At 39.8% G+C, this 15,216-nt stretch overlaps 1 protein-coding gene across 4 annotated transcripts in view; it reads right to left on the bottom strand.

The window, feature by feature from the left end:
- The window catches only part of STXBP5L (syntaxin binding protein 5L), a 203,076-nt gene that overhangs the window by 48,876 nt on the left and 138,984 nt on the right, over window positions 1-15,216 (bottom strand). For 2 of the 4 annotated variants that reach the window (XM_005433322.3, XM_027816930.2), the window contains exons 17-19: window positions 7,592-7,717; window positions 2,710-2,861; window positions 982-1,053 (exon numbers count right to left, since the gene is read on the bottom strand). In XM_005433322.3, coding sequence (XP_005433379.1) covers window positions 982-1,053; window positions 2,710-2,861; window positions 7,592-7,717 — 350 coding nt within the window. The remainder of the gene's footprint in view (window positions 1-981; window positions 1,054-2,709; window positions 2,862-7,591; window positions 7,718-15,216) is intronic. The other 2 variants (XM_014286793.3, XM_027816931.2) reach the window with 1 other exon arrangement.

Raw genomic sequence — 15,216 nt, forward strand, 5'->3', positions numbered from 1 at the left:
ATGAAATAAAAATCATAGAAATCAATTGATAACAATCTAGAAAGACAGAATAGACTTTCTTGTGCAAGTGTACAAATTATTTTAATAGCTACACAATTCTGTATTTATGTGGGATGATAAAACAACTGCCACTTCTTTACCTTGCCTATACCAAGTATTTAATGTAAAATTGCCTATCCAGTTGTTCTGTGAAAACTACTGTAAAATGAATAAGAGGCATCCTGGAGACCTAATTACATATAAGCACTGCAGTTAATTAAGATACATACAGCTCATCTGTTGAACAGTAATTTTTGAAAAATTAATAATAGCTTTGTTCATTACATTCTGCAGTGATGAATACCAATATTTAAATTGCGTATCACTATAACTCAAAATTTAAAGATATTAAAAACATTAATTTTCACAGCTCTCTTTGATGTATGTATTTTTATTCCCGTTTTACATTCCCCATTAAAGATCAGAGGCATGGGATGGTTCCCCAAAGCCAAGTATTCAAGTACCAAACCAAGATTAAAATTTTAAATTTCACAGCACCCAATCCAATTGGTACTCTTTTAAGCCACATTACTCTTCTGAAAATAGGGAAGAATTAATTAATAACTACAATCAGGCAGTGCCATTGCAAAACAAGAAATGCTTCATATAAGTGAATGTACACTGACATGAATATAAAACCAAAGAAAGATACTGTCATCAAGAAAGTAACATTGTTGAAAAATCATTTCTAAGGCCCAGTCTGCCCCACATAAGTCACTGGGGTTTTCTCATTGACTCTTGGAAGAAGAAAACAGATCTGAAGTATCTGTATAATAAAGACAATTGTCAAAATTAAGCATGGTTGACATCACAGAAGGTATAAGTTTGCATGCAAGCTGAATGTGTTTAAACAAAACACATTACAAAGCACAAATACACGGGTTTAAGTCAGGCATAGTCCAATCATGAGAAAGCTGTTTGCCTAACCGTCATAGAACTTACTCTGATAGGAAGTACGGATCCGTTTCGTTAAATCTGGATAAAAGTTAGACAGGCCACGCATGCAAAAGTTGTCTTTGGAACATGCCAGTACACCAGCATCAGCAGCAGGCAGAGGAAAGAGAGAAAAAACAGTCTAAAGTGAAAGGACGTGATAATCATAACCAGCATCTAGAACAGCCAAGGTGAAGAAATTTCAGCAGATGCTTACCTTCCAATTGGGAGATATAACAAGAAAAATCAAAAAAGTAAAAGACATGGGATGGATGGTGAGAAAGCAGCTGAGGCTTTTTTTAGATGCATAGTTTCTATAAGCAATCTAGAAGTGCGGATTCCTTCTTAGCGGTCACTTGTCCCCAGCGGGCTCCATTCTAGCAGCACGGCATAGCTGGAGGGCTGCCTCAGAGACTAGCCAAGGCTGTCGCTGGCACTGTGACACGGTGCTGATAATAGCTATTTCTACAACAGATACCCTCCACCCTTTGTACAGGGCTACTGCAGCATTTTGCTTGTGGCTAGCTGCTCAAATTACTTTGGGAGCTGCTGCGAGGCTGGCTGAACCAGACAGAAGCTGAAGGTAGCTAAAAGCTGCTTGTCTCTTCTCTCCTCAGCTGTGCCCAATTTACATCTTTAACACTTGGCACAGATGAGAACTAAGCTTGCCATGATTAAGTGCCTAGAAAGTGAGATAAATGGTCTTTCAGGAATGGAAGTGGACCTGAAGACTTACATTTTGTTCTCTAAATTTTACTTTCTGTTTGGAGTATACACACATATTCCCAATTAAAAAAGTTTCCATTGACTTTATGGAGAAATATAATTTGATGATTTAGTGCAGGGTCTGCTGAAAAAAATGCTGATGCTGTAAACACACTATAAGCTGCTGCTTTTTTATTTTACGGTTAGATTTAAAACTCAACATTTTCAAACAGATTTTTAAATAAAATTCTAAAACTCCACAGCTATGTAAAACACATTTCATAATTGTGTCTAACTGTAGTAAGTTACTATGGAATATGTAAAAAGACTTGAAACACAGAAGATCTTCTGACTTTTTTCTCATACAATAAATTCTTTAGATAACCAAAAATGTATGGTAAAATTTAGCTACGCTGATGGACCAATACTTCTAACATACAATGCGTAATAATAACTGTGCCTTACAAATGTGCTCCTCTTGGCATCAAATGTTTAAATGGGGTACACCTGGATTTAGTAAGTTTCTATCAAGAGCTTCAATTCACTAACAAAGTGGCTTATTTGAACTACCTGTGCTACCTACACAGCATGTCTCTCAGGTGTTAACACTTCGCCAAACACAACTGCCTTTTCACATACCAACAAATAGCACATGGCAGAAGAGACAAGTAAGTTTAAATTGAAGTCTTACCTATTGGTATGAACTTACTGAAACCAGAAAGAAAACAGCACACAGACTACACTTCAAGTGACTGCCAGAGAAACCATTTACTGCTCTGCTCATTAAGATTTTTTACATAGACTCAGCTAAGGGAATCACTTGCTGACCTCCATCCCAAAAGAATAAACTTCATAAAACATTTTCTTTCTGAGAAAGTGTCAGTACCTAAAGCATGTCAGGTTTCTTTCGTCAAGTTACAAAACTTCCATTGGCCAGCAAATAGTCATGCACTTCAAAAGCACTGTAAAAAGCCACAGGCAAAAGGACCAAAGAACATATCAGGCTCATAATCACAATAATTTATTTCCTACCTGCAGCAAACTGCTTGCTTTTGCGAGGTGAACGGGGCTGACGCTGGTACGGATCACTTGATCCATATAGGTCAAGGGTTCCCATGCTCAGCAGTACTGTCTTCTGCATGATGTCCACAACAGCCAAACCGTTGCAGTTTCCAAATGCCACTCTGAGAAAAGAAATGTTCCCCAAAGGGATTACTAACATGTAATTAAGTGGTGCAAACAATAATTATTATTCATTATTATGAATACAGCACGAAGATTTTCTTCAGAAACTATCAAAGATTACATTTTATAATTCTTAGATTTTTAATTCTGAATTTACAAAATTGTGTCCTGAAGCAGAGTAGCTGACTTTCCAGAAAGACTTTCAAACAACCTTCTGTGCCGAACGCATTGCCATAACGTCTAAATATCTCTTTACTGAGCAATGTAATTCTAGTCATAATGATCTAAATTAAGCCTACAAATCTGGACGTAGATCTTAAAAAGTGGTTATACATAGATATAAAATACAAATACAGATTAAAATCTAGATACAACTACCTGTATAAATAATTATTTTAAACGAAATATAAACGATAAATTAAATCTATTAAGCTGTACTGTGGAGATACCCAAATCTGAAAGGTAGTTATATAATTTCCTACCAACTCTATCAGCTTGGCCAAAACTGTCTCTGCCCCTCTGCAATGCTTCTTACACATGCCATTCTGATGGTGGTTTGATCAAGATCTCCAAACTGATATGAGATTGCCTAAGATCTGGACTGCAGCCTTGTTATAAGGAAAAAGAGATGGAACAATTTCTTTCTTTTTTTGCCTTGGAAGTCCCTTCTGAAGCATTCTGCCTGATTCTTCTCTATCACTATTACTGATTTCCCGACACCAGTTTCAGAAAGTGGGAAGAAGCACTGGACCAGCAGCACTTTCTCCTCCTCTCCCACAAAAATGTTTTCTAGTCTTGCTTCTTCCCCAGATTGGAAGGGGTGGAGGGTGGGGGGAGGAAGAATACAGTGCATCGATCTGAGGAGAAGAAATAAAAAGGGAAAAGGAAGAAAACAGATGCTAAACATGTCTATATGTAAGAACTGGGAGAAAGTCTGAAGTTAACCATAGCATATGGAAACCCATATAACTCAGCAGGTAATATCTTTGCTTCGTATTCTCACTAAAACATTAAACCTATTTAAGATTTAATATTAAAATAGGCAAGCAAAACTGAATAATTCTGGATTAAATAATGGCAAATCAGTTCACAGAGCATATGACTATTGGAAGGATCCATATGCCAAAGTCTTGACACTGCATTGTTGGAGAACTGATTTAAGCAGGGATATTATATACTGAGAATTATTGTACAGAAGTCTCTCCTTTTCTATCAGAGTACAGTTTTAACTTCCAGATAGAAAGGATTGCAGGTGCAGCCACAAGGAAACTCAAAATCTCAAACCATGCTCAATCAGATTAAGAATAATTTGTGATCAAGTTTCATCATTTTATGTAAGAAGGGGTTAAGGTGGTCAGTTCAAAGCCCGGCAAAAATATTTAAGCATTCAGTTCATGCTAAAATTGAGCTGTGCACTCACCTCCACCTGACTCTTCTTAATATAGCTCCAAAATATCTTACAGGAGATATGTGAATTTGTGTGTGGAAAAACAGTAAGGAAAGAGAGAAGTAATGAGATGGAGGAAGGGGAATCAGGGTAGACAGAACATTTCCCTCTGTTGTACCTTTTCTCCTTCTGCTTCCATTATAAAAAAGAGAGTTACATATAGCAAATAGAAAAGGTAAAGGATGAAAATGAGGTGAGTTTTAATTATTTGTCAAACTGTCCAATTAAGGCACCATCTATAACAGTGACTCAAATTCTACTGGTTGTTACTACACCATATTTTTTCTACCCTTGACTTAACACTGACTTTCATACAGCATCTGTGGAAATATGACGAATGTACCCTTTTCCCCATTGACTCTTCGTTGATCTGTAGCTTAAACAGCTACTAATATACACCAGCTTAAAGTGTGTACAAATCCACCTTGATTTGGCAATATTTGTGCTTATGGGGAAAGATCATAAGGTGAACTGGGGAATAAAGTCCATATTTTATGAATACAGAGTAATATCTGTTTCAGAAATTACTAAAGCTTGTTTTGCTTAATAGAAGAACAAAATAATTTTTAAGAGAGTTTTCCTGGGACAAAAAGGAACCCTGTCACATTTGCCAGAAGACCATATTGTGCAAAGTTTTATATGTCTTCATGTTTCTTAACACAAATTGACTGATAAAGAATAGAAAAAAAATATTTTGCTGTTTGTTTTTGGCATTCTTGTATTTCGCTCTAAAGCATATGTTAATAGGCATTGTCAGAGAAAGGATATTGAAGTGAAAAAGATTACTACGGCAAAGCAATTCCTGTGTTCGTAAATCCCTGTGTTCTAGGTGGAGAAGAAAAATAAAGGAATAAAAATACCAAGTGTCAACCTCATCTGTTAATACTTCAGTGAGCAAAAACTAGAGCTATCTGAATTTTGAAAATTATTAACCTGAGACATTAAATTTGGAAAATATGAGTCACAAGAAGAGCTAGTGGTCATTCACTCTCTGGTCAGCAAATTAACAGAACAGATCATCACTTCCTGGTCTGCCTTTTTCTAGACTTCTTTAAATTCACACAGAAGCATGGATATAATATTGCTTATACCTAAATTACTTTACCAAGAAAAATCAGAAATTGCTCATTAATATTGTAACACTTCTGAGGAATGATAAGAAAATCTAGAGAGACAGTACTATTAACAAGGTTTAAGATAAATTGCTAGCATCCAAGTCTTAATGAAATCAAATGCAAAAGAAGCATAATGATTTCTCAATTTTGAGTGATGAATAGAATTAGTTGCTAGGAAATGTTCTATTCTGTGGGTATCTTTCACAGAAATATCATAAAATCCTCATCAGACATTTCGCGACAATACGTAGACTGGCTGAAAATTTTTATCACATGAGCTAGTAACAAATTTTCAGAGACAATTTTCAACAGAACATACAGTAAAACATTTATTAATTGTGTTTAACCTTGTAGACCTTCAGTCGTAATTGAAGCATTTTGTAAATGTTTCTCTTCTACTTTCATTACATAATGAAGTTTTTTGATCATTTCAGTAGAAAAAACCCAGGTGTTGATACTTCTAATTTGTAGCTCGGTACCATTAAAAGTAAACAAAACACATTAAATAAAGTTTCACAATGTCTGAAGTCTTTTACCTTTGCTGGGGATAAAGTAGTTTTTTTAATCTTACTTTAGTCCTGTTTCATGGCTGCAGCAATATCAGGGACACTACGTTCCTATTATTTGTAATATACAGTTACAGAAATCAAAGTAATTAAAAGAACACTGGAAGCAGACACTTCGGAACACACTCACCATCCTGTGCCTTCCTGCTAGTTAAACTAATTATTCTAGGAAAAATAATTAAGCAAAAAAATGACCCAAAGAACACTACAAATAGCATGGCAAAACCACCAGTGGCAGCTTTTCCACGTTGTGAGGTTAGAAAACAGGAGAAAAGTAAAGTATTGAACAAAAATTCAATGAAAGATGGGACTGTACCTTGTCATAGGCCCAAGGAAAATGTTGAGAGACGAGAGAGGGAGAGAGAAGAGAGTTTGCAGAAGGAATTTAAAGAAATAGGCCTTTCTTGGGACTAGCTTTTGTAGGAAAGTTAAGTTCAGGTTATTGGGCTATTTTGTTGATACATGCATTTATTTCTGATACACTCGTATTTAGTATATGGTGTTTTAAAGGAGGCTGTCCTCTAAACTATTACTGCTCCTAGCAAAGGAAACAATTTAGAGCATTTGATTGAATCAGGTATGTTTAGGCAACCACTGTGAGTACCAGGAGAACTGCAACTGGCAGGTACTTCACAAGTGGGAGAATGTTGTGATATTCCTGAAGTCAGGTGCTGCCTTGAGGCCTGAGACCCGCAAGGGAACAAATGAGGCAAACCCCAAGAATTTGCACAAGTGACAGAAGTATCTAGGTATGGTGAAACAAAAGAAACTTCTAGAGATCATGAACAGGAAACTGTCTGGAAATTGAGGCCAAAGACTTAACAAAACAGCCCTCAAACAACATTTTTTTTTGCTCAAATGTAAAGGCTCCGCATACAGTTTCTGAAAGTCTCTGAAGAGAATCAAGTGACTTACTGGAAATCAGCAGGAGTCAGACACCTAACACCCATTATAGTCTATAGTTTTTATCTGAGTTACATCTTCTACAGGGAAAACCATTTTAATGTATCTGAGCAACCATCAGTGAGATAAAACATTAAAAACTGGCAGATAAATTGAACCTTAGGAAAAAAATACCGACGCGCCCACTTGCATTTCCATACAGAATTTAGCATTTGAATGTTCCTTACTCAGTTTTCGGTTTCAGGTCACTGGTCCTCTTGCAAACAGATTAGTACAGACAGAAAAATGCTGTTCTCAGAAGACAATCTCCAACTAAGGTATGATGTCGTGATAAATGATATTTAACACTTAATCCCATCACCATTCTCTATAAAAGGTATTTCACCTTGGTGATCCTTTCAAAATAACTTTTAAAATTACAGATTTGAAAGGTAATTAGATTTTATTTGAAAGGATGGATAGAATAATTTGAAAAGATTAAGCCTTTTAAATAGGACTAGTGAAAAGTTTAACTTCTCATATTACAACCTTTACGTGAGTTCAAATAATTTCCCCCCAAGAATCTGGGTTAGAGCAACCTAGATTATTTTTACTCTGACTTTTAATTGTCTGTGGGAAACTTCAACGTATAATTGGAAAATACATCATTTAGTGCAATAAACAATAAATCAATGCAACCTTAACTTTGAGTTACTTACAGTCCATAAGCAGAGTTTACAGCAAGACTGGTAATCTGTTGTGGAGGCTCACCATCCACCCACACCAACTGAATAACAAGATCTGCCTGGTATCCAGGAGGCATTCGCACAGGTCGAGTCTTAACACTAAGAAGAGGAGGTACAGAATAAGAACAAACAAACAAACAAACAAGCAGACTGGGCCATGAATAACAACTGCTTTTCTTGAGAAAACACTAGTGAAGCACAACCCTTAGTAAGTCCAGAGCAGTACCAGCCCTTGCAGCACACTGTGTGTATACCCATAGGTTGAGACTGGGTGTTCCAATCAGAACAGGATTATTTTGGAGGAATTCCAGGTTCCGACTTTCCTTTCTGTCGTAGAAACAAATCTGAAAACTTCAATGTTCCCTAGAGGAGAAACTCTGGAGAAGATGTAGGTGGGGGTCAATAAAAATATTTTTTACTTAATCATTTTTCTTTGATATTCCTTTGTCAGAACATTTTCTTATGCTAGATAATGCACACTTTAAAAAGTCCTGTTTCCTTCTTAGGGGTATAGTCACCTAGTATGTGATCTGGTCTTAATGAACGAATCTTCCTACATAAAATCTGATATCCTTATTAACACTGCTCCATGTTCTGTTATGGCAAGCTCAGTGACTTGAGAAGCAAGTAGTGCAGGTGTATGTATTAAGGGGAGGTGTAAGAACTGAACACTTCTGTATGACTACTTGATGTGTGCTCCGGACTAATAGAACTGAACGTGATGATACACCAAAAGAAGATACTATGCAAGAACAGCAATACTTTAAGGTATTCATGTTATTCATTTGTACATTCATACTGCAGGTAGTAGTTTAGACGTAAAGCCCGCTAGCCAGTGCATGTTCATAGTAGCTATAAATGTTGAGTCTGCTTATACTGTGTGCACCCCTCTGCACACAGCCATAACAGGGCAGTCTATCACATAAAATCCTCTAACCCTGGAAAAAATAGTACCCAGAGAAAGACTAAGAATCAGGAAAGTACTGAGCGTAGCTAGTTAATATAGACACGGACAACACATTGTGAAGAACTGCAGTTTTTGGCACGTAATATTTCTCTCTGCTATAAGTGCTTCTCTATGCATATATCTCTACCATAAATATCTTAAGCAGTATTATCCTGTGTGCTGGATCTTACAGAGAATTCTTTGATGACTCTGATGATGCAGACTATCTCCTAAACCTGACTATGATGTGACTCAGCAAGCTTTCCAAGCAGCCCTGGCCCATATACCTGAAAAGATGATGGATCAGATTAGAAAAAAGCCCAATTAATTTCTACTCAGAAGCAAATAGGCAAGCACTTCTTTCAAGAGAGGGTATTTAATCTTATTATTCAATAACCAAGACTATCAGGTTTTTTGTAGCTACACTGACTGCATCTGTTGGGATAGAGGTCTTGGTGGCAAACAGGGCTACCAGCAGTCTTGGAAAACTAAAGATAGATGCAGAAAGCTGAAGTAAAATGAAGTAAAACATAACCACCAAAAGGCACCAGGGCAAAAGTTCTGAGCAAGATAACTGCAGTAACACAACCAACAATGTACAATGCAAGAAGTGCTCTAATCCTGGCAGAGGTTATGAAGAACAGAAGACTGTGAGATAGTTCTCACACTTTTATGGTCTGATCTAGAGCATGGGAACAGACTGGACATGGAAGTACCTTATGAAACAAAGGGAAAAAATCTCCAGCTCAATGTTAGCAGTAGAAGCACTTGAAGATACTTTTTGGAGAAGTTCTTAAGGCATAAGGACTATTCCCTTAATAAGACATTAATATTTGTGGTGGGTTAACCTTGGCCAGCTGCTCTCTCACTCCCCCTCCTCAATAGGAAAGGGGAAAAATACTACATGAAAAAGCTCACGGGTCGAGATAGGACAGGGATATTGCTTACCAATTACCATCACAGGCAAAACAGACTTAACTTGGGGCAAACTGATTGCATTTATTGCCAATTAAAGATAAAGTAGGAGAGTGAAAAATTCTTTGAAAAGACAAAACTAAAAATACCCTCTCCCCACCACTCCTTTCCAGGCTCAATTTTACTCCTGACTCTTCTACCTCCTTCCTCATCCCAAGCAGCACAGCGGGGATGGGGAACGATGGTGGCAGTCAGTCCACAACATTGTGTCTGCTAACTCTTTCCTCATACTCTTCCCCTGCTCCCTCCCAGGCGGCACAGCCCTTCGGGAGCAGACCACTCCAGCGTGGGTCCTCCCAGGCCACAGCTTCAGCCAGAAAACTTGCTCCTGACTGGGCTCCTCTCCACTGGCTGCAGCTCCTGCCAGGAGCCTTCTCCGACGTGGGCTCTCCAGGGGCTGAGGGGGACAGCCTGCCTCACCATGGGCTCCTCCACAGGCTACAGGGGAATGTCTGCTCCGACACCTGGAGCACCTCTTCCTCACACCTTAGTGGCTACAGGGCTGTTTCACATACTTTTTTCTCACTTCTCTCTCTCACAACTGCTGTGCAATATTTTTTGCCCTTTATTAAATTTGTTTTCCCAGAGGAGCCATCCTTTTGGCTGCGGGGCCAGCCATGCCCTGTGGTGGGTGGGTTGGAGCAGGTGGAACAGGCTTGGGGCAGCCCCAGCTGCTCCTCACAGGGGCCCCTGCACCCCCCCACCCCCCATACAACATCATCTATAACTGCCTTTTCAAAAGACATTCACACCCTATTGAATTAACCATTTCAGTAATACAGTTTGTGCTGTACTGCTTATATTTTTTTGTAGAGGGTTCACTAACCTTGCCAAAACTTTCCCTTATTTATCATTTAACAAGAAAGGTATTCCTCATCTATCTTTCTAAATGCATTTTCTTCACAGTGGCTTGGCACATTATTTCTTTTGCCTGTCGTACTGTTCAGATCTTATATATCCATTGATCTGGAGCAATAATCAGCCACTTGGCTTGGATCTTGTCATAGGAAAGACACGGCAGCTGAGTTCAGCAAGCAGGATGCTTTTTCCTTGGCCTCCTCTTCCTCATTCCTGATTGTGCAGGACCAGCTGTGAGAACAGACCTCAGGCCACAGGTTTGGACTAGCACTCCTCCCTGCCCCACGCAGGGTTGCTGCAGTCACAAGAGCAAAAAGAAAGCCCTCAACAGCCACAGTCTTGACCCAAACTGGAAAGGAATCTCGTCAGGACAATGTGTCAATAGTGGAGATGAACAGCACTTTATCTGCCTGGTTAGAGTCAAGAAATTAACCACTTTAATTCTCTTGCATAAGAAAGCTTGTTACCCATGGCTGGTGACAGACTGCAAGAGATACACACCATACTGCAACTCTAGCATGCCAAACAATGATGGGAGCCAAAAAGCAGGGCTGGCAGTAGTGAGATAAGGCTTTCTGAAGTGCAGGCTGACCAAGCCAGAGTAAGCACATGGTGCAGTAGGGTTGCACAAGACCCCCTGTTGGAACTAATACACGGTTGTGTGAAGCCTGAAGAGAGGAAGCAGCAGAAACACGAGCTGGTGCAAGAGTTAAACAGTTCACTGTTAGCTGTGGGATGCCTTATCGCCTGCAACTTTCTCAGGTCCCGTAGCCTCCTCAAACTCCATAGCCCTATCACAGTATACCTTTTATACCTGAGGAAATGGGGTCGCATATCTGGGTATCGCGTATCTTGATACCACAGCAGAATATATGCAGCATTTCAGGATGAGGAATGAGACCTTCACTTGAATCTCCAAGACATAAACATCTCCTCTCACCATCACGACCGTGACCTGCTCCTACCTTTTCCCCTCTCTGACCACAGAAGTACGTGAGCTGTGTGGCCAGGTTTTGGTAGTGTGGGGTGGGGGTCTACAGGGGTGGCCCCCATGCTGCAGTCAGTTCCAGCTGGCTCTGCCACAGAACCCTGGCAGGACACAGCTGAGCCCCTCAGACAAGCTGGTGACACCTCTGGGAAAACAAATTTAAGAAAGGGCAGGAAATGCTGCCTGGAAAAAAGAAGGGAGGAACAAAAATGTGAGAAACAGCCCTGCAGATACCAACGTGTGAGAAGGAGGAGGAGAGGAGGTCATGCTCCAGGTGTGGGAGCAGTGATTCCCCCTGCAGCCCATAGAGAGGACCATGGTGGGGTAGATATCCACACCACAGCCCTTGGAGGACGTAATGGTGGAGCAAGAGGGTACTTCCTGAAGGAACTGTGGCTTGTAGAAAGCCCATGCTGGAGCAGGTTTATCCTGAAAGTCTGTACTCTGTGAGAGGGACCCCACACCAGAGCAGGGCAAAGTGTGAGGAGGAAGGAGTGGCAGAGAGCAACTGTTTTGGGCTGACCACGACCACCATTCCCCATCACCCTGCAGTGCTTGGGGTGGAGGAGGTAGAAGAGCTGGGAACGAAGGAGTGAAATAGGGAAAAAAGGAAGGTGGGGGGGCAGGTGTTTTAATTTTGGGGTTTGTTTCTCATCATCCAACCCTATTTTAATGGGCAGTAAACGACATTACTTTTCCTCTAGTTGAGTCTGTTTTGCCTATGACAGTAACTGGTAAGTGATCTCCTTGTCTTTATCTCAGCCCACGAGCTCCTTCATCTTATTTTCTTCCCCTTGTCCTGTTGAGGACAGGGAGTGGCAGAGTGGCTGGGTGGGCACCTGGCAGCCAGCCAAGGTCAGCCCACCACAGTGGGCAACAGCTTTGCATTTCCTATTAACAGCAAACCTCTGCTGAAAGTTTGCACTTTCTCCCCTGTTCTGCTGGCACTAAAGCTTTGCCCTTCCCTTTGTTCCTAAGATACATATCCATAAGCATTTCTGAAGTGACACTATCCCTAAGTTTATTGAAGCCCTGGATTATCCAGGAGTATTCATGGCGGGGACAAAGGGACGAACATGTGTGAACTTGAGCTGCTAAGGAAGAGGGGTCTTTTGAGACAGGTGAAAACTGAAACTACAAACAAGATTTGTATACGATGAAAAATGTATTCTTTTCAAACAAACTTCACAGCAGGCAGAAGCTGAGTGTTTTATATACATAGTCCTCCAGAGTATCTTTGTGATGGGCCCCTTCAACTTCTTATGCCTGTGGGTGAGCCTTTAAGAGGCATACTAGTGATGGTGTTTCCACCTTGCACCCCATTTTCAGTTTTCAGCTCCTGCCCTTAAAAATGTTACAAAAAATATAGAACAGGTAGATGAGATCCAAGAAGCAAGACTTAACTCTAATGCCCTTTCAGCTGAGCAGACATGTTTTCCATCCATATTTTCTAATGGATAGTTGATGATGCGGGGGAATACAAGCATCAAACATGCTGCTTTGGTAAGTTCCAACAAATGTCTGTCAAGCCAATGCGTTTGTCTTTTTCTTCTTTTAAATAAACTACCATGAGACTGACAATAGCTGCAGAATTAATTCTGATCTTCTAAAATATGTTTTATTATGATATTACTTTTCCAATGTGTTTTTAACAACATGCTGAAAAAAATTAGAGAACTTGAAGTGCCTTCTAATTTTTCTTTCCGATTGTTGTTACCTGAGCAAAAAAAAGCAAAAAACTACTTTTCACTGCAAATTTGAGGATCTTCTTTGGTAAGATGGATGTTATTTCATAGAGATTTTCTCTGAGCATAAGAATAAGTTATAGCTGGTGAAAGACCATAAGACTGGCATAAAACAGTTTCAGATTACATGATTCAGTTTGTCATTCCCATGTTCCTGTGACACCTTCCTCCTTAAGGATATCTGAGCTATTTCACTGGCTTCACTATCTATCTTGCTTGAACAGTAATGTTGATAGACAGTTCTTCATTTTGTTTTGGACTGCTTTTTTTCAAGTGTTCATACACCCTGGGGCTCCCAGCATAAGAAGGGCATGGAGCTGTTGGAGCAGGTCCAGAGGAGGCCATGAAGGTGACCAGGGGCAGGAGCCCCTCTGCTGTGCAGGCAGGCTGGGAGAGCTGGGGTTGTTCAGCCTGGGGAAGGGAAGGCTCCGGGGAGACCTTAGAGCAGCTCCCAGTACCTAAAGAGGGTCGACAAGAAAGCTGGAGAGGGGCTTCTTACAAGGATGTGTAGTGATAGGACAAGGGGTAGTGGCTTTTAACTAGAAGAGGGTAGATTTAGATCAGATATTAGAAAGAAATTCTTTACTGTGAGGGTGGTGAGGTGCTGGCACAGGCTGCCCAGAGCAGCTGTGGGTGCCCCATCCCTGGCAGTGCTCAAGGCCAGGTTGGACGGGGCTTGGAGCAACCTGCTCTAGTGGAAGGTGTCCCTGCCCAGGGCAGGGGGGCTGGAGCTGGAGGATCCTTAAGGTCCCTTCCAACCCAACCCATTCTATGATTCTATGATACTATAAACCTAAAGGGACCACAGGAGTATGCGCAGAAGAAATGTATAAATTTCAGTGATTTCCTTGACATGTTCTTATTATCCTACACTGAATTTGTTTGTTGTAAAGTTTTGGGTTTTAATTTTCTTTGTGAGATAATCACAGTTCTTTATCATTTTGGAGCTACTTGGAGCTTCTGTCAAAACCCCTGATTGATCTAATTTTAGGATGATACTAAAAGTCTGGGCACAAAGACTTACATCCTGGGTACAGCTTTTTGATGACAGTATTTACATCAAAAATATTTATATGCATACAGATTCACAAATACATCAGTTTCTTATGTTATTATAGCTGTATATTTCATTACAAAATCTTCCACAATAAGCAAGAGAAATATTTATTCCACACTGCTGCCTGCCTCTCTTGGTAACATTTACAAAAAAATGCCAAGTTTTCATTGCTTCAGCCCCTTCAGTCACCCTCTTTTAGTACCTATTCAGAGCAAATATTCAGTCATTCTGACTAGCAAAAATTACGTAGTGTGGAGCACCACTCATTTGCTGTGACAAGGTTGAGAAGCAGATATGAAAATCAACACAATGGAACCAAGATTAAAAGCTAGTCTCTATGTAAAATTTTATGTGGATTATCAATATAGTTGAAGTTGTGCACTCACCCTGCATGTGTAGGTGGCTGTAGCTTTACGTTATTATCACTCTATCTTAGATTCTGTACTGCTGCCCACCTGAATGACTTGCATGTAAAGTCAACAGCATCATCTAGGTCTCTGCTGGGTTTTCTGTGTTTCCAGCACTACATTCATTTTATCATCATAATTCTTCTTAGAAGTTTTTTGATGAACAGGGAATGTGGACCCAGTTAGGGTTTTGGGGAAAACTGTGGATATTTATATGCCTTTCTCTATTGAAAAGGAAGAGAGTGTACACAGTATGCTTTTATATAAATGTAAGAGGGAGTATGTCAGCAGTCCTAGTCATATATACTTCTACTTTGAAAAAACACTTCTCTGTCAAAATAAGTTTACATTTACTTTGTGTAAAATGGGACAAAAATCAGTTGGGCAGCTTAACGTGAGATCATATGGAGTTAAGCAAACCTCTAAAAATTAACCAGCAGTACCTCTACTAGGTCCATTACAGCTTTCCTGCCTCCAAGATCAACAATTTGTCTTCTCCCCAGACCAAATCAAATAAGAAGCCCTTAAGGGCAAGTCTTACCCACTGAAATAATCAATTACAGTCTTGCTGATTTCGGTATAAATAGATTTCACATTGGGATTTTTTTAGTAACTTCTCTCT

The sequence above is a fragment of the Falco cherrug genome, chromosome 5 (genome assembly GCF_023634085.1).
Source record: "Falco cherrug isolate bFalChe1 chromosome 5, bFalChe1.pri, whole genome shotgun sequence".
Taxonomy (NCBI): Eukaryota; Metazoa; Chordata; class Aves; order Falconiformes; family Falconidae; genus Falco; species Falco cherrug.